This window comes from Ammospiza nelsoni, chromosome 29 (assembly GCF_027579445.1).
Source record: "Ammospiza nelsoni isolate bAmmNel1 chromosome 29, bAmmNel1.pri, whole genome shotgun sequence".
In the NCBI taxonomy this organism is placed as follows: Eukaryota; Metazoa; Chordata; class Aves; order Passeriformes; family Passerellidae; genus Ammospiza; species Ammospiza nelsoni.
This window is the reverse complement of record NC_080661.1, coordinates 4526325-4548027: the sequence shown is the minus strand read 5'-3', so window position 1 is coordinate 4548027 and position 21703 is coordinate 4526325. Positions and strand designations below refer to the sequence as shown.

General features: G+C 27.8%; 1 protein-coding gene across 1 annotated transcript in view; it reads right to left on the bottom strand.

The window, feature by feature from the left end:
* The window catches only part of LOC132085228 (maltase-glucoamylase-like), a 156398-nt gene that overhangs the window by 117715 nt on the left and 16980 nt on the right, over positions 1-21703 (bottom strand). The window contains 5 exon segments of the mRNA XM_059490594.1: positions 5442-5526; positions 9930-10043; positions 13737-13799; positions 14445-14564; positions 18381-18512. Coding sequence (XP_059346577.1) covers positions 5442-5526; positions 9930-10043; positions 13737-13799; positions 14445-14564; positions 18381-18512 — 514 coding nt within the window.

Below are 21703 nucleotides of genomic sequence, written 5' to 3'. Positions count from 1 at the left end.
AATGAGCTAATTAACTAATTCATTAATTATCCAATTAATTAATTATCATGCAATTATTTAATTGATTACTTTCCCCAATTATTTAATAATTAAATAATTAGCCTAATATTTAATTATGGCACTTCCTAAATGATTTAACTGAAAATTAAAATTGTAGTAAAAATGAAAATGAAATAAAAATAAAAATAAAAATGGAAATAAAAGATAAAAGAAAGCAAATAAAATAAACATGAAATTAAAAAAGAAAATAAACAATAAAAATAGAAATTAAAATAAAAGTAAAAGTGAAATAAAAATAAAAACGAATTAAAAATTGAAAATACTAAAAAAGTAAAATAAAATAGAAATTAAATAAACATAAGCATAAAATTTAATAATAAAAACTTAATAATGAAAATAAAGATAAAAATAAAAAATAAAATTAACAAAAGTAACAGCAATGTAAAAATTAATAAAAATGAACATAGAAATAAAAAAATAATATGAAATAAGGTAAAATGAAAATGAAAATAAAAATAAAAATAAAAAATGTTAAATAAAAATGAAAATAGAGGTAAAAGTAAAATAAAATACAAATGAAAAACAAAATGAAAATGAAAATAAAAAGAGAAATAAAAAAGATAATTAAATGAAATAAAAAAGGAAATTAAAATAAAAGTAATAACTTAAAATAAAATAAAAAATGTAATGAAAAAAATAAATAAAGATGAAATAAAAATAAAAAATAAAAACCAAAAAAATGAAAAAAAAGTAAAAATAAAACAAAAAAATTTAAAAAATAAAATAAAAACATCAACACAGAAAAAGCAAAATGTATGAAAACAAAATAAAAATAAAAAATAAAAATAACAAAATAAAAATAAAAATAAAAATAAAATAAAAATAACAAAATAAAAATAAAAATAAAAATAACAGAATAAAAATAACAAAATAAAAATAAATATAGTAAAAATAAAAATAAAAATAAAAATAACAAAATAAAAATAAAAGTAAATATAAAAGTAAAAATAAAAATAAAATAAAAATAACAAAATAAAAATAAAAATAACAAAATAAAAAATAACAAAATAAAAATAAATATAGTAAAAATAAAAATAAAATAAAAATAACAAAATAAAAATAAAATTAAAAATAGTAAAAATAAAAATAAAAATTAAAAAATAACAAAATAAAAATAAATAAAATAAAAATAACAAAATAACAAAATAAAATTAAAATTAAAAATAAACAAAATTATAATAACAAAATAAAAATAAAAATAGTAGAATTAAAAATAAAAATAACAAAATAAAAATAAAAATAACAAAATAAAAATAAAAATAAAAATAAAATTTTCAAAATAAAAATAAAAATAAACTAAAAGTAAAAATAACAATAACAAATTAAAAATAAAAAATAACAAAATAAAAATAACAAAATAAAAATAAAAATAACAAAATAAAAATAAAAATAAAAATAAAAATAAATTTTTCAAAATAAAAATAAAAATAAACTAAAAGTAAAAATAACAATAACAAATTAAAAATAAATAATAACAAAATAAAAATAACAAAATAAAAATAAAAGTAAAAATAAAAGTAAAAATAAAAAAATTAACAAAACAAAAATAAAATTAAAAATAAAATTAAAAACAAAATAAAAACAACAAAAAATAAAAATAAAAATAAAAATAACAAACGAAAACTAAAACTAAAACTAAAACTAAAATAAAAATAAAATAACAAACGAAAAATAAAAATAAAACGAACAAAATAAAATAAAAATAAAAATAAAAATAAAAATAAAATTTTCAAAATAAAAATAAAAATAAACTAAAAGTAAAAATAACAATAACAAATTAAAAATAAATAATAACAAAATAAAAATAACAAAATAAAAATAAAAGTAAAAATAAAAGTAAAAATAAAAAAATTACCAAAATAAAAATAAAATAAAAAATAAAATTAAAAACAAAATAAAAACAACAAAAAATAAAAATAAAAATAAAAATAACAAACGAAAACTAAAACTAAAACTAAAACTAAAATAAAAATAAAATAACAAACGAAAAATAAAAATAAAACGAACAAAATAAAATAAAAATAAAAATAAAAATAAAAATAAAATTTTCAAAATAAAAATAAAAATAAACTAAAAGTAAAAATAACAATAACAAATTAAAAATAAATAATAACAAAATAAAAATAACAAAATAAAAATAAAAGTAAAAATAAAAGTAAAAATAAAAAAATTAACAAAACAAAAATAAAATTAAAAATTAAATTAAAAACAAAATAAAAACAACAAAAAAAACAAAAATAAAAATAACAAACGAAAACTAAAACTAAAACTAAAATAAAAATAAAAAAAAAAATAACAAACGAAAAATAAAAATAAAACGAACAAAATAAAAATAAAAATAAAAATAAAAATAAAAATAAAATTTTCAAAATAAAAATAAAAATAAACTAAAAGTAAAAATAACAATAACAAATTAAAAATAAATAATAACAAAATAAAAATAACAAAATAAAAATAAAAGTAAAAATAAAAGTAAAAATAAAAAAATTAACAAAACAAAAATAAAATTTAAAATAAAATTAAAAACAAAATAAAAACAACAAAAAAATAAAAATAAAAATAAAAATAAGAAACGAAAACTAAAACTAAAACTAAAACTAAAATAAAAATAAAATAACAAACGAAAAATAAAAATAAAACGAACAAAATAAAAATAAAAATAAAAATAAAAATAAAAATAAAATTTTCAAAATAAAAATAAAAATAAACTAAAAGTAAAAATAACAATAACAAATTAAAAATAAAAAATACCAAAATAAAAATAACAAAATAAAAATAAAAGTAAAAATAAAAGTAAAAATAAAAAAATTAACAAAACAAAAATAAAATTAAAAATAAAATTAAAAACAAAATAAAAACAACAAAAAATAAAAATAAAAATAAAAATAACAAACGAAAACTAAAACTAAAACTAAAACTAAAATAAAAATAAAATAAAAATAACAAACGAAAAATAAAAATAAAACGAACAAAATAAAATAAAAATAAAAATAAAAATAAAAATAAAATTTTCAAAATAAAAATAAAAATAAACTAAAAGTAAAAATAACAATAACAAATTAAAAATAAAAAATAACAAAATAAAAATAACAAAATAAAAATAAAAGTAAAAATAAAAGTAAAAATAAAAAAATTAACAAAACAAAAATAAAATTAAAAATAAAATTAAAACCAAAATAAAAACAACAAAAAAATAAAAATAAAAATAAAAATAACAAACGAAAACTAAAACTAAAACTAAAATAAAAATAAAATAAAAATAACAAACGAAAAATAAAAATAAAACGAACAAAATAAAATAAAAATAAAAATAAAAATAAAAATAAAATTTTCAAAATAAAAATAGAAATAAACTAAAAGTAAAAATAACAATAACAAATTAAAAATAAATAATAACAAAATAAAAATAACAAAATAAAAATAAAAGTAAAAATAAAAGTAAAAATAAAAAAATTAACAAAACAAAAATAAAATTAAAAATAAAATTAAAAACAAAATAAAAACAACAAAAAAAATAAAAATAAAAATAAAAATAACAAACGAAAACTAAAACTAAAACTAAAACTAAAATAAAAATAAAATAAAAATAACAAACGAAAAATAAAAATAAAACGAACAAAATAAAAATAAAAATAAAAATAAAAATAAAAATAAAATTTTCAAAATAAAAATAAAAATAAACTAAAAGTAAAAATAACAATAACAAATTAAAAATAAATAATAACAAAATAAAAATAACAAAATAAAAATAAAAGTAAAAATAAAAGTAAAAATAAAAAAATTAACAAAACAAAAATAAAATTTAAAATAAAATTAAAAACAAAATAAAAACAACAAATAAATAAAAATAAAAATAAAAATAACAAATGAAAACTAAAACTAAAATAAAAATAAAATAAAAATAACAAACGAAAAAGAAAACTAAAACTAAAATAAAAATAAAATAAAAATAACAAACGAAAAATAAAAATAAAACGAACAAAATAAAATAAAAATAAAAATAAAAATAAAAATAAAATTTTCAAAATAAAAATAAAAATAAACTAAAAGTAAAAATAACAATAACAAATTAAAAATAAAAAATAACAAAATAAAAATAACAAAATAAAAATAAAAGTAAAAATAAAAGTAAAAATAAAAAAACTAACAAAACAAAAATAAAATTAAAAATAAAATTAGAAACAAAATAAAAACAACAAAAAAATAAAAATAAAAATAAAAATAACAAACGAAAACTAAAACTAAAACTAAAACTAAAATAAAAATAAAATAAAAATAACAAACGAAAAATAAAAATAAAACGAACAAAATAAAATAAAAATAAAAATAAAAATAAAAATAAAAATAAAATTTTCAAAATAAAAATAAAAATAAACTAAAAGTAAAAATAACAATAACAAATTAAAAATAAAAAATAACAAAATAAAAATAACAAAATAAAAATAAAAGTAAAAATAAAAGTAAAAATAAAAAAATTAACAGAACAAAAATAAAATTAAAAATAAAATTAAAAACAAAATAAAAACAACAAAAAAATAAAAATAAAAATAAAAATAACAAACGAAAACTAAAACTAAAACTAAAATAAAAATAAAATAAAAATAACAAACGAAAAATAAAAATAAAAGGAACAAAATAAAAATAAAAATAAAAATAAAAATAAAATTTCAAAATAAAAATAAAAATAAACTAAAAGTAAAAATAACAATAACAAATTAAAAATAAAAAATAACAAAATAAAAATAACAAAATAAAAATAAAAGTAAAAATAAAAGTAAAAATAAAAAAATTAACAAAACAAAAATAAAATTAAAAATTAAATTAAAAACAAAATAAAAACAACAAAAAAAAACAAAAATAAAAATAACAAACGAAAACTAAAACTAAAACTAAAATAAAAATAAAAAAAAAAATAACAAACGAAAAATAAAAATAAAAGGAACAAAATAAAAATAAAAATAAAAATAAAAATAAAATTTCAAAATAAAAATAAAAATAAACTAAAAGTAAAAATAACAATAACAAATTAAAAATAAAAAATAACAAAATAAAAATAACAAAATAAAAATAAAAGTAAAAATAAAAGTAAAAATAAAAAAATTAACAAAACAAAAATAAAATTAAAAATTAAATTAAAAACAAAATAAAAACAACAAAAAAAAACAAAAATAAAAATAACAAACGAAAACTAAAACTAAAACTAAAATAAAAATAAAAAAAAAAATAACAAACGAAAAATAAAAATAAAACGAACAAAATAAAAATAAAAATAAAAATAAAAATGAAACTGAAAATCAAAATCAAAATCAAATTAGAAATGAAACTGAAAATTCGACTCTAAAACGCAAATGTGGCTGAATGGCAGCGTCCCGGCCGCGCACCGGGGCCGTACGGGGGGAAGTTCCATCGGTTGTCGTTGCAGCCGCGCTCCGAGCCCGGCACGAAGCTCGTGGCGCCGTCCAGCTCCTGAAACCACACATCTCATTTGCATATCATCTGCATATCATTTAAATACCATCTGAATGTCATTTGAATGTCGCAATGTAACGCCCACGTGAAACGGAGAATCCTCGCGGGTGGGTTCGGGTCCGGCGGGCGCACAGCCGCGCTCAAATCGGGACGGGAAATTGTAATAGAATTTGCATAATATTTGCATATCATTCGAATATCGATTGAATATTTGAATGTTTCAGTATTTAACTGGCAATCCTCATGGGGCCGCTCATATCCTGTGAGCACAGAATTCACCTTAAACCGGGCCCGGAAATTTACATGACGTTTGCATGTCATTTGCATGTCATTTGCATATCCGAATACGCCAGTATTGAATGGACAAACCCTATGGGGCCGTTCATGTCCTGTAAGCACAAGCCACGCTCCAACCAGGACCGGAATGGGGGTGAAATTTGCATCTCATTTGCATCTGATTTGCACGTTTTGTTATTTTCGTGTCCTGAAATTACAGAACCAGACTCAAAGCTGGGGCTGGAAATTTACATCTCATTTGAATATTTGAAACTCATTTGAATATTTCAATACGTAATGGGGCCGCTCATGTCCTGAAATCAAAGATCCCAATTTAAACCCAGGACTGGAATAATAGAAAATTTACATCTCATTTGAATATCATTCGAATTCAATTTCCATATTTTTATAGTTCATTAACACAGGATCGTTATGTCCTGTAAAGTCACAGAATCCAACTAAAGCTGGAACTGGGGCAGTGGAAAATTTGAATATTTAAATATAGTTTGAATAAAACGTGAAGAAAAATGAATGTCATTTGAATCTCATTTGAATATCGTTGAATATCATTCGAGCATTCTCATAATTAGCAAAGAATCCTCGTGGGCTTTCCGTCATGTCCTGAAATCCCAGAATCCCTCTGAAAACTGGGATTAGAACAGTGGGAAATTTGAATCTCATTTGCATCTCATTTGCATCTTATTTCTGTTCATGTCCTGAAATTACAGAAGCCGACTCAAAACTGAGACTGGATATTTACATCTCATTTGAATACCACTCAAATATTTGAATATTTCAATATTTAATGGGCACAGAACCACACTGAAACCAGGACTGGAAATTGAAACCTCATTTGAATATCATTTGCATATGACACAAATATTTCAATATTTAACCCTTGTGGGTCCATTCATGTCCTGCAAGAACGGAACCACACTGAAAATCCGGACTGGAATTGTGGAAAAATTTAAATATTTAAATATTTAAAAATCATATGCGTGCATGAATTGGATTGCATTGAATATTTAAATATTTACTATTTAAATATTAAATATTCATTTGAATATTTAATATCTGACGGACAAAACTCGCGCTGGCGTTCGTGTCCTGGAAAATCACAAAACCCCAGCGAAAACCGGAACTGAAACAGCGGAATATTAGCATAATTACATCTAATTTGAATATCATTTGAATATAATTAGAGCCTTATTTGAATATAATTAGAATACGTCGGGCTTTTGTTCAAGTCCAGGAAATCACAAAGCCCCAGTGAAAAGCAGAACTGGAATCGTGCCGATTTGGAATAATTAAAAGGAATTTGAATATAATTTGAATATGATTTTAATATTTGATAATTGACGGAAATCTTTGTTAAGGCTGGGTTAAATCCGGGCTGATTTTGGGGGGAAATTCGGGGATTTTGGGGGGAAATTTGGGGTGAAATTTGGGGATTTCGGGGGGAAAATTTGGGGATTTTTGGGGTGAAATTTGGGGGGAAATTTGGGGATTTTGGGGGAAAATTTGGGGATTTTTGGAGGGGAAATTTGGGGATTTTGGGGTAAAATTTGGGGGGAAAATTTGGGGATTTTGGGGTGAAATTTGGGGATTTTTGGGGTGAAATTTGGGGATTTTTGGAGGGGAAATTTGGGGGGGAATTTGGGGATTTTGGGGGTGAAATTTGGGGATTTTTGGGGTGAAATTTGGGGATTTTTGGAGGGGAAATTTGGGGATTTTGGGGTAAAATTTGGGGGGAAAATTTGGGGATTTTGGGGTGAAATTTGGGGATTTTTGGAGGGGAAATTTGGGGGGGAATTTGGGGATTTTGGGGGTGAAATTTGGGGATTTTGGGGGCAAAATTTGGGGATTTTTTAGGGAAATTTGGAGATTTTTGGGGTGAAATTTGGGGTGAAATTTGGGGATTTTGGGGGGAAATTTTGGGGGGGAAATTTGGGGAATTTTTGGAGGGAATTTTGGGGACCTTTGGGGTGAAATTCGGGGATTTTGGGGGGAGTTTTTGGGGTGAAATTTGGGGATTTCAGGGGAAAATTTGGGGATTTTTGGGGTGAAATTTGGGGGGAAAATTTGGGGATTTTTGGGGGGGAAATTTGGGTATTTTGGGAGGGAAATTTGGGGGATTTTGGGGTTAAATTTGGGGGATTTTGGGGGTGAAATTTGGGGATTTTGGGGGGAAATTTGGGGATTTTTGGGGGAAATTTGGGGATTTTGTGGGGGTGAAATTTGGGGATTTTGGGGGGAAATTTGGGGATTTTTGGAGGGAATTTTGGGGACTTTTGGGGTGAAATTCGGGGATTTTGGGGGAATTTTTGGGGTGAAATTTGGGGATTTCAGGGGGAAAATTGGGGATTTTGGGGGTGAAATTTGGGGGGAAAATTTGGGGATTTTTGGGGTGAAATTTGGGTATTTTGGGAGGGAAATTTGGGGGATTTTGGGGGTGAAATTTGGGGATTTTGGGGGGGAAATTTGGGGATTTTGGGGTGAAATTCGGGGATTTTGGGAGGGAAATTTGGGAGATTTTGGGGGTGAAATTTGGGGATTTGGGGGGGGAAATTTGGGGATTTTGGGGGGGAAATTTGGAGATTTTGGGGGGAGTTTTTGGGGTGAAATTTGGGGATTTCGGGGGGAAAATTTGGTGATTTTGGGGTTGAAATTTGGGGGGAAATTTGGGGATTTTGGGGGGAAATTATGGGGGGAAATTTGGGGATTTTGGGGGGAAATTTGGGGGGAAAATTTGGGGATTTTTGGGGTGAAATTTGGGGGGAAATTTGGGGAATTTTTGGGGGGAAATTTGGGGATTTTGGGGTGAAATTCGGGGATTTTGGGGGGAGTTTTTGGGGTGAAATTTGGGGATTTCGGGGGGAAAATTTGGGGATTTTGGGTGTGAAATTTGGGGGGAAATTTGGGGATTTTGGGGGGAAATTATGGGGGAAATTTGGGGATTTTGGGGAGGAAATTTGGGGACTTTTGGGGTGAAATTCGGGGATTTTGGGGGAATTTTTGGGGTGAAATTTGGGGATTTCAGGGGGAAAATTTGGGGATTTTTGGGGTGAAATTTGGGGGGAAAATTTGGGGATTTTGGGGGTGAAATTTGGGGATTTTGGGGGGGAAATTTGGGGATTTTTGGGGGAAATTTGGGGATTTTGTGGGGGTGAAATTTGGGGATTTTGGGGGGAAATTTGGGGATTTTGTGGGGGTGAAATTTGGGGAATTTTTGGGGTGAAATTCGGGGACTTTGGGGGGAGTTTTTGGGGTGAAATTTGGGGATTTCGGGGGGAAAATTTGGGGATTTTGGGGGTGAAATTTGGGGGGAAATTTGGGGATTTTGGGGGGAAATTATGGGGGGAAATTTGGGGATTTTGGGGGGAAATTTGGGGGGAAAATTTGGGGATTTTTGGGGTGAAATTTGGGGGGAAATTTGGGGAATTTTTGGGGGGAAATTTGGGGATTTTGGGGTGAAATTCGGGGATTTTGGGGGGAGTTTTTGGGGTGAAATTTGGGGATTTCGGGGGGAAAATTTGGGGATTTTGGGGGTGAAATTTGGGGGGAAATTTGGGGATTTTGGGGGGAAATTATGGGGGGAAATTTGGGGATTTTGGGGGGAAATTTGGGGGGAAAATTTGGGGATTTTTGGGGTGAAATTTGGGGAATTTTTGGGGGGAAATTTGGGGATTTTGGGGTGAAATTTGGGGATTTTGGGGGGAGTTTTTGGGGTGAAATTTGGGGATTTCGGGGGGAAAATTTGGGGATTTTGGGGGTGAAATTTGGGGGGAAAATTTGGGGATTTTTGGGGTGAAATTTGGGGGGAAATTTGGGGAATTTTTGGGGGGAAATTTGGGGATTTTGGGGTGAAATTTGGGGATTTTGGGGGGAGTTTTTCGGGTGAAATTTGGGGATTTCGGGGGGAAAATTTGGGGATTTTGGGGGTGAAATTTGGGGGGAAATTTGGGGATTTTGGGGGTGAAATTATGGGGGGAAATTTGGGGATTTTGGGGGGGAAATTTGGGGATTTTTGGGGTGAAAAAGTGGGGATTTGGGGGTGAGAATCAGGGCGATTTCGGGGTGGTATTGGGGGATTTTGGGGTACAAAAGAGAATTTTGGCTCTCACGAGGCAGAGGCCGTCGAAGGGGGCGCTGTGCCCGAAGCGCTGCAGCTCCTGCTGCCACCAGCGCCGGCAGGGGGCGCCGCTGAAATCCGGGAACCGCGCCCGGCCCGCCCGAGCCTGGGGAACAACGGTAATTAGTGCGTTAATTAGGTAATTAACTGATTAACCCCACTCGGAGTTAATGCAGCTCCGGCAGGGGGCGCCGCTGAAATCCGGGAACCGCGCCCGGCCCGCCCGAGCCTGGGAACGGCGGTAATTAATTCATTAATTAGGTAATTAACTGATTAACCCCACTCGGAGTTAATGCAGCTCCGGCAGGGGGCGCCGCTGAAATCCGGGAACCGCGCCCGGCCCGCCCGAGCCTGGGAACGGCGTTAATTAGTGCGTTAATTAGTGCGTTAATTAACCAATGAACCCCTGAAATCCGGGAACCGCACCCGGCCCGCCCGAGCCTGGGGAACGGCGTTAATTAGTTCATTAATTAGTGCGTTAATTAACCAATGAACCCCTGAAATCCGGGAACCGCGCCCGGCCCGCCCGAGCCTGGGGAACGGCGGTAATTAATTCATTAATTAGTGCGTTAATTAGGTAATTAACCAATGAACCCCTGAAATCCGGGAACCGCGACCGGCCCGCCCGAGCCTGGGGAGGAAACACCGGTAATTAATTCATTAATTAGTGCGTTAATTAGGTAATTAACCAATGAATCCCTGAAATCCGGGAACCGCGCCCGGCCCGCCCGAGACTGGGGGGGAACGGCGTTAATTAATTCATTAATTAGTGCGTTAATTATGTAATTAACCAATGAGCCGCTGAAATGCGGGAACCGCGCCCGCCCCGGCCGAGCCTGGGAAACACCGGTAATTAATTCATTAATTAGTGCGTTAATTAGGTAATTAACGAATGAAACCCTGAAATCCGCCCGGCCGAGCCTGGGAAACACCGCTAATTAGTTCATTAATTAGTGCGTTAATTAGGTAATTAACCAATGAGCCCCTGAAATTCGGGAACCGCGCCCGGCCCGGCCGAGCCTGGGGAAACCCCGCTAATTAATTCATTAATTAGTGCGTTAATTAATTAATAATTAGGTAATTAACCGATTAACCCTACTCAGAGTTAATGGCTTGTAATTAATTCCCTCTCCCACCATTACTGGCGATATTAATTATTAAAGTCCCTTTCTTATTAGCATCAAAGCTATTAATTATCCCTCCAATTAACATCAGGGGCTATTAATTAGTTAATTAACTCTCCACTCGGAGCTTGGAATTACTTAATTAACTCTCTTGCTTATTAGCATCTGGGGTTATAAATTAATCCCCTCTCCAATTAGTAGCTGGGGCTATTAATTAATCCCCTCTCCAATTAACAGTAGGGGCTATTAATTAATCCCCTCTCCAATTATCTCCAAGGGTTATTAATTAATTCCCTCTCCAATTCATATGTAAGGCAATTAATTAATTAATCCCTTCTCCAATTAGTATCTGGGGCTATTAATTAATCCCCTCTCCAATTAACAGTAGGAGCTATTAATTAATTCCTTCTCCAATTATCTCCAAGGGTTATTAATTAATTCCCTCTCCAATTCATATGTAAGGCAATTAATTAATTAATCCTCTCTCCTATTAGTTTTGGGGAGTTTTAATTAATTCCCTCTCCTAATAATAAGGCTATTAAATTTAATTAAGTTTTAATTAATTATTGGTGTTATTAAAAGGGCTTTTAATTTAAATTTAATTAAATTTAATATATCTAATTTAATATAATTTCATGCTGTTTAATTAATATATAATATTATACTAATAATTGTAAATATAATAAAATATTAATTAATACAGTATTAGCATATAATAAGTTACTATAAATTAATATCAAATAATTAATAATAATATAAACGATAATTAATATAATATTAATCATAGTAGTAATTCAATTACTTATAATATAATGGCATTAATTAATCATTGATTAGTTAGTGGTATTAATTAATCATGCAATTAATTATTATTTCCCCTTCACACTCAACACCAGGAGCAATTAATTTCTCCTGCAATCAATCCCTTAAGGATGACTTAATTAATTAATGACTCACCTGCCCAATTAAGGGGGTGACACCATCGGACTCATTAACCCCTCCCCGAGGTCATTAATTTGTTAATTAATTAATGACTCACCTGCCCAATTCAAGGAGTGACACCATCGGACTCATTAACCCCCCAGAGATCATTAATTCGTTAATTAATTAATGACTCACCTGCCCAGCTAATGGGGTGACCCCATCAGACTCATTAACCCCCCAGAGATCATTAATTCGTTAATTAATTAATGACTTACCTGCCCAATTAATGGGGTGACCCCATCAGACTTGTTAACGCCCCCAGAGGTCATTAATTAGTTAATTAATTGATTAACTACCTGCCCAATTAGCGGGGTGACACCATCAGACTCATTAACCCCTCCCCGAGATCATTAATTCGTTAATTAATTAATTATTACCTGCCCAATTAATGAAGTGATGCCATCAGACTCGTTAACCCCTCCCCGAGATCATTAATTAGCTAATTAATTGATTAATTACCAACTCAATTAGCGGGGTGACCCCGTCCGACTCATTAACCCCTCCTCGAGTTCATTATTTCATTAATTAATGATTAATTACCTGCCCAATTAGTGTTGTGTCCCTGTCAGGCCGGTTGACCCCCCAAGATCATTACTTTGTTAATTAATTAATTAATGACTTACCTGCCCAGTTAAGGGGGTGACACTACTGGACCCCAGAGGTCATTAATTCATTAATTAATGATCAATTACCTGTCCAATTAGCGGGGTGAGCCCGTCGGACTCATTAATTCATTAATTAATGTTGAATTACCTGCCCAATTAGCAGGGTGAGCCCATCAGACTCATTAATTCATTAATTAGTCATTAATTACCTGCCCAATTAGTGGTGTAACCCTGTCACACTCATTAATCCATTAATGAGTCATTAATTACCTGCCCAATTAGCGGTGTGACCCCATTGGACTCATTAATTCATTAATGAGTCATTAATTACCTGCCCAATTAGTGGTGTAACCCCGTCAGACTCGTTAATTCATTAATCAGTCATTAATTACCTGGCCAATTAGCGGTGTGAGCCCGTCAGACTCATTAATTCATTAATGAGTCATTAATTACCTGGCCAATCAGTGGGGTGACCCATCAGACTCATGAATCCATTAATGAGTCATTAATTACCTGGCCAATTAGCGGTGTGACCCCATCAGACTCATTAATTCATTAATGAGTCATTAACTACCTGCCCAATTAGCAGGGTGACCCCATCAGACTCATTAATTCATTAATGAGTCATTAATTACCTGGCCAATTAGCGGGGTGAGCCTGTTGGGCTCATTAATTCATTAATGAGTCATTAATTACCTGGCCAATTAGCGGGGTGAGCCTGTTGGGCTCATTAATTCATTAATGAGTCATTAATTACCTGGCCAATTAGCGGGGTGACCCCATCGGAGTGGTTAACCCACGGCCCGGTTCCCTCTCCGGAAGGTTCCGTAGGGGCTCCCGAATTAATGAATCATTAATTAATGATTAATAAATCATTGATTACCTGGCCAATTAGCGGTGTGAGCCCGTCGGACTCATTAATTCATTAATGAGTCATTAATTACCTGGCCAATTAGCGGTGTGAGCCCGTCAGACTCGTTAACCCACACCGCGGCCCGGCTCCCTCTCCGGAAGGTTCCGTAGGGGCTCCCGAGTGAATAAATCATTAATAAATGATTAATGAATGATTAATGAGTCATTAATTACCTGGCCAATTAGCGGTGTGAGCCCGTCGGACTCGTTAACCCACGCCCCGGCCTGGTTCCCTCTCTGGAAGGTTCCGTAGGGGCTCCCAACTTAATGAATCATTAATGAATCATTCATTATTAGTGGGGTGACCCATCTGGCTCATTAATTCATGAATGAGTCATTAATTACCTGCCCAATTAGCAGTGTGACCCCGTCAGACTCGTTAACCCACGCCCCGGCCCGGTTCCCTCTCCGGAAGGTTCCGTAGGGGCTCCCAAGTGAATAAATCATTAATAAATGATTAATGAATGATTAATGAGTCATTAATTACCTGCCCAATTAGCAGGGTGACTCCGTCTGGCTCATTAATTCATGAATGAGTCATTAATTACCTGGCCAATTAGCGGTGTGACCCCGTCAGACTCGTTAACCCACACCGCGGCCCGGCTCCCTCTCCGGAAGGTTCCGTAGGGGCTCCCGACTTAATCAATCATTAATGAATGATTAATGAATGATTGATTACCTGGCCAATCAGTGGGGTGACCCCGTCAGACTCATTAATTCATGAATGAGTCATTAATTACCTGGCCAATTAGCGGTGTGAGCCCGTCGGACTCGTTAACCCACGCCGCGGCCCGGTTCCCTCTCCGGAAGGTTCCGTAGGGGCTCCCGAGTGAATAAATCATTAATAAATGATTAATGAATGATTAATGAGTCATTAATTACCTGGCCAATTAGCGGTGTGAGCCCGTCGGACTCGTTAACCCACACCGCGGCCCGGTTCCCTCTCCGGAAGGTTCCGTAGCCGCTCCCGTCCGCCAGCGGCCCCTCCCCGATGGCGGCGTCCTGGCAACGACAAAAATTCCACAAAAATTCACAAATTTCGCTTTTGAAAATTTTTAATCGAAATTTTGAATTCAAAAAAAATTAAAAAAAAAAAAAAAGAAAAAATTAAAATTTTCGGTCCTGAAAAATTGGTGGAGAAAATCGCGAATTTTGAGGTTTTTAAACATGAAAAAAAGGGGGAAAATACAAAAAAAAATTCAATATTTTCACGGCGAAAAAAGTGAAAAAATCCCAAATTAGAAAAGAAATTTCAACATTTTCATGCCCGAAAAGGTGAAAAAAATCCCCAAATTTTTGTGGTGTTTTACCTCAAAAAAATCGCGAATTTTGGCTTTTTTAACCACTAAAAAAAGGGGGAAAATACAAAAAAAAATTCAATATTTTCACATCTAAAAAGGTGAAAAAATCCCCAAATTTTTGTTGTTTTTTCCCTAAAAAAAAATCGCGAATTTTGTAATTTTTAAACACCAAAAAAAGGGGGAAAATACAAAAAAAATCCAATATTTTCATGTCTGATAAGGTGAAAAAAATCCCCAAATTTTTGTGGTTTTTTATCTCAAAAAAATCGTGAATTTTGTAATTTTTAAACACCAAAAAAAGGGGGAAAATACAAAAAAATTCAATATTTTCATGTCTGATAAGGTGAAAAAAATCCCCAAATTTTTGTGGTTTTTTACCTCAAAATAATCGCGAATTTTGCCATTTTTAAACATGAAAAAAAGGGGGAAAATACAAAAAAAAAAATTCAATATTTTCATGCCTGAAAAGGTGAAAAAATCCCCAAATTTTTGTGGTTTTTTACCTCAAAATAATCGCGAATTTTGCAATTTTTAAACACCAAAAAAAGGGGAAAATACAAAAAAAATTCAACATTTTCACGCCCAAAAAGGTGAAAAAATCCACAAATTTCTGTGGTTTTTTCCCTCAAAAAAATCGTGAATTTTCAATTTTTAAACACCAAAAAAAGGGGAGAATACAAAAAAAAAATTCAATATTTTCTGTCCCAAAAAGGTGAAAAAATTCCCAAATTTTTGTGGTTTTTTCCCTAAAAAAATTGCGAATTTTGTAATTTTTAAACACCAAAAAAAGGGGAAAATACAAAAAAAAAATTCAATATTTTCTGTCCCAAAAAGGTGAAAAAATTCCCAAATTTTTGTGGTTTTTTCCCTAAAAAAATTGCGAGTTTTGTAATTTTTAAACACCAAAAAAAGGGGAAAATACAAAAAAAAATTCAATATTTTCACATCTAAAAAGGTGAAAAAATCCCCAAATTTTTGTGGTTTTTTCCCTAAAAAAAATCGCGAATTTTGTAATTTTTAAACACCAAAAAAAGGGGAAAATACAAAAAAAAAATTCAATATTTTCACGCCCAAAAAGGTGAAAAAATCCCCAAATTTCTGCGTTTTTTTCCCCTCAAAAAACTCCATTTTTTTAACCACAGAAATTTTTAAAAATCCCCCAAAATTCCCCAATTTTTCCAGAAAAAAGTGAAAAAAAATCTCAATTTTCACAATTTTTCCCCAAAATTTGGCGGAAAAACCCCAAAATTTCAATTTTTTTCCCCCAAAAATTCAAAAATTTTCCAACCTTGCAAATTGGGAATTTTTCACCGTTTTGGGGGGAAAAAATTGAAAAATTTTGGAATTTTTTTCACATTTTTTTGGAGGGAAAAGGAATTTTTCACTTTTTTGGTGGGAAAAAATTGAAAATTTTGGAATTTTTTTCACATTTTTTTGAGGGAAAATGTGGAAATTTGGGATTTTTTTGTCACCGTTTTTGGGGGTGAAAATGTGGAAATTTTGGGATTTTTTCCGCCGTTTTTTGAGGGAAAACATACAAAAAATTTGTATTTTTTTCACAATTTTTCCAGGAAAAAATGCAAAAAAATTGGATTTTCTTTCCAAAAAAAAGTGGAAATTTGGGATTTTTTTGTCACCGTTTTTGGGGTGAAAATGTGGAAATTTTGGGATTTTTTCACTCTTTGTTAAGGAAAATTTTGGAAAATTTTTCACTTTTTTGATGTAAAAACATCGAAAAATTGGGATTTTTTTCACCAGAATTATGGAAAATTTCAGATTTTTTTGCCATTTTTTTTGAGGAAAAAGTCGGAGTTTTTGGGATTTTTGTAAACCAAATTTTTTTGGGGGGGAAATGCAGAAAATTTAGATTTTTTTTCACTGTTTTTGGGGCTAAAAATTGGAAATTTTTCACAATTTTTGGGGTAAAAAAGCCAAAATTTTGGATTTTTTTCCCACCATTTTTAAGTGGAAAACGTTAAAATTTTGAGATTTTTTTTCACCATTTTTTGAGGTAAAAAAATGAACAGTTGGGATTTTTTCCACGCGGTTTAGAGGAAAAATATACGAAAAAAATTTGTATTTTTTCACAATTTTTCGAGGAAAAAATGCAAAAAAATTGGATTTTCTTTCCAAAAAAAAGTGGAAATTTGGGATTTTTTTGTCACCGTTTTTGGGGGTGAAAATGTGGAAATTTTGGGATTTTTTCCACCGGGTTTAGAGGAAAAACACACAAAAAAATTTGTATTTTTTCACAATTTTTCGAGGAAAAAATGCAAAAAAAATTGGATTTTCTTTCCAAAAAAAGGTGGGAATTTGGGATTTTTTCCTATTTTCCCAAATTTTAGAATTTTTTTTCTGTATTGTTGAGGGCGGGAAAAAAAGTGAAAAATTTGGATTTTTTTTTTCCTCACCATTTTTGTGGGGGAAAAATGCCAAAATTTTGATTTTTTCCTTTTTTGGCTATTATTTGTGGGAAAAAAAATTGGAATTTTTTGAATGGAAAAATGCCAAAATCTTGAGATTTTTTTCGCTATTATTTCTGGGAAAAAAATTGGAATTTATTTGAATGGAAAAATGCCAAAATTTTGAGATTTTTTTTTCTTATTTTTCTTCGCTATTATTTGAGGGAAAAAAACGCCAAAAATCGGAATTTTTTGAATGAAAAATGCCAAAATTTTGAGATTTTTTTCGCTATTATTTCTGGGAAAATATTGGAATTTTTTGAATGGAAAATGCCAAAATTTTGAGATTTTTTTCGCTATTATTTCTGGGAAAAAAATTGGAATTTTTTGAATGGAAAAATGCCAAAATTTTGAGGTTTTTTTCTTTTTTCACTATTATTAGTGGGAATAAAAATAGGAATTTTTTGAATGGAAAAATGCCAAAATTTTGAGATTTTTTTTTTATTTTTCTTTGCTATTATTTCAGGGAAAAAACCGGCAAAAATCGGAATTTTTTTTATGGAAAAATGCCAAAATTTTGAGATTTTTTTCGCTATTATTTGTGGGAAAAAATTGGACATTTTTTGAATGGAAAAATGCCAAAATTTTGAGATTTTTTTCGCTATTATTTCTGGGAAAAAAATTGGAATTTTTTGAATGGAAAATGCCAAAATTTTGAGAATTTTTTTTTTTTCGTTATTATTTGTGGGAAAAAAATTGGAATTTTTTGAATGGAAAAATGCCAAAATTTTGATTTTTTATTTTTTTCGCTATTATTTCTGGGAAAAAAATTGGAATTTTTTTAATGGAAAAATGCCAAAATCTTGAGATTTTTTAAAATTTTTCTTTGCTATTATTTGAGGGAAAAAACCGGCAAAAATTGGAATTTTTTGAATGGAAAAATGCCAAAATTTTGAGATTTTTTTCGCTATTATTTCTGGGAAAAAAATTGGAATTTTTTGAATGGAAAATGCCAAAATTTTGATTTTTTTTCCGCTATTATTAGTGGGAAAAAAATTGGAATTTTTTGAATGGAAAAATGCCAAAATTTGGTTTTTTTCCCCGAAATTGCCGACCAGAGTGAGGATCAGCCTCCGCCCGTCGGCCGCCAGTTCCTGGCGCAGCCCCGGAAGGTTCCGGAAGCTCCGCGGGTCGATGGTGAAGTCGCGGTGCCCGTCCATGGCCTCGGTGCCCAGAACCAGCGCGTCCTGCGGGAAAAAAAACAAAATTTGGGTGAAATTATGGAGATTTTGGGAAAAAAAAAAAAAGGGGGGGATTTTGGGGAAAAATGTGGGGATTTTTGGGGTGAAAAATGGGGATTTTGGGGTGAAAATTTGGATTAAGAATGGGGATTTTGGTTAAAAATTGGGATTTTGGGAAAAGGGATTTGGGTTTTGGCGGAGGGTTTTTGGTGGGAGGTGGGAGTTGGGGGAATTAACAATAATTAAAGTCATTTGGGTTAATTGATTAATGAGAATTCATGGATTGTTTAAATGGTTTTAGTAAATAATTTTAACAAGAAAATAAAAAATAAAAATGTAATAGAGTGTAATGTGGTGCAGCACGGTATATTGGACTGTACTATAATAAAGAAATTATTAAAAGGGGTATCAATTTGGGATAATTAATTTTTAATTAATTAATTATCAACTAATAGTTATTGCATTGTTAAGTACTTTCATAAATTTTATAATTATGTAATGTAATTATTCTCATGTAATGTGATATGATACAATGTAATATAATGTAATAATATAATATAATGTAATATAATATAATATAATATAATATAATATAATATAATACAATGTCATGGAATATAACGTAATGTAATGTAGTGTAATAAAATATAATGTAATATAACACAATATAATATAATATAATATAATATAATATAATATAATATAATATAATATAATATAATGTAATATAATATAATATAATGTAATATAATATAATACAATATTTAGGAAATTAATATAGAGGAATAATTGGGAAGAATTAAGAATTAATTTAACAATTACCAATAATTAATGCATTTGAATATGATTTATTATTTCATTGTAATGCATTGTATTGTAATGTAATATAACATTACATTGTACTATACTACATTACGTTACATTACATTACATTATATTATATTACATTACACTACATAATATGATATTATATTCATTATATTATATTACATTTTATTATATTATACATTACATGTTATGCTATGTTATGTTATGTTATATTATATTATATTATATTATATTATATTATATGACATTATATGACATTATATGACATTATACGACATTATATTATATTATATATATCTTGTCATATCATATCATATCATATTATATTATATTCATTACATTACATTACATTACATTATATGATATATGATACTATAGTAATTAGATTATTTTACATTACATGACATTACATAACATATTGTATTATATTACATTATATCATATTATATATTATATTATATTGTATTGTATTATATTATATTATATTATATTATATTATATTATATTATATTATATCACATTACATTACATTATATTACATTACATTATATTATATATTTATTACATTATATTACATTATGTTATATTGTATTATATCATATATCATATCATGTCATATCATATCATATTGTATTATTATATTATGTTATATTATATTACATTTCATATTATATTACATCATATTATTTTATATGACATTACATTACATGATATGATATATGATATATGTTATATGATATAATATTAATTATATTATATTGTATTATATTATATTATATTATATTATATTATATTATATTATATTATATTATATTATATTATATTATATTATATTACATTATATCACATTACATTACATTATATTACATTACATTATATTATATATTATATTTATTACATTATATTACATTACGTTATATTGTATTATATCATATATCATATCATGTCATATCATATCATATCATATTGTATTATTATATTATGTTATATTATATTACATTTCATATTATATTACATCATATTATTTTATATGACATTACATTACATGATATGATATATGATATATGTTATATGATATAATATTAATTATATTACATTATATTATATTATATTATATTACATTATATCACATTACATTACATTATATTACATTACATTATATTATATATTATATTTATTACATTATATTACATTACGTTATATTGTATTATATCATATATCATATCATGTCATATCATATCATATCATATTGTATTATTATATTGTGTTATATTATATTACATTTCATATTATATTACATCATATTTTATATGACATTACATTACATGATATGATATATGATATATGTTATATGATATAATATTAATTATATTATATTATATTATATTACATTATATCACATTACATTACATTATATTATATATTATATTTATTACATTATATTACATTACGTTATATTGTATTATATCATATATCATATCATGTCATATCATATCATACCATATTGTATTATTATATTATGTTATATTATATTACATTTCATATTATATTACATCATATTATTTTATATGACATTACATTACATGATATGATATATGATATATGTTATATAATATTAATTATATTATATTATATTATATTATATTATATTATATTATATTACATTATATCACATTACATTACATTATATTACATTACATTATATTATATATTATATTTATTACATTATATTACATTACGTTATATTGTATTATATCATATATCATATCATGTCATATCATATCATATTGTATTATTATATTATGTTATATTATATTACATTTCATATTATATTACATCATATTATTTTATATGACATTACATTACATGATATGATATATGATATATGTTATATGATATAATATTAATTATATTATATTGTATTATATTATATTATATTATATTATATTATATTATATTATATTATATTATATTATATTATATTATATTATATTATATTACATTATATCACATTACATTACATTATATTACATTACATTATATTATATATTATATTTATTACATTATATTACATTACGTTTTATTGTATTATATCATATATCATATCATGTCATATCATATCATATCATATTGTATTATTATATTATGTTATATTACATTTCATATTATATTACATCATATTATTTTATATGACATTACATTACATGATATGATATATGATATATGTTATATGATATAATATTAATTATATTATATTATATTATATTATATTATATTATATTATATTATATTACATTACATTACATTACATTATAGGATATTTCATTGATTATATTATATTAATTATATTATATTACATTACATTACAT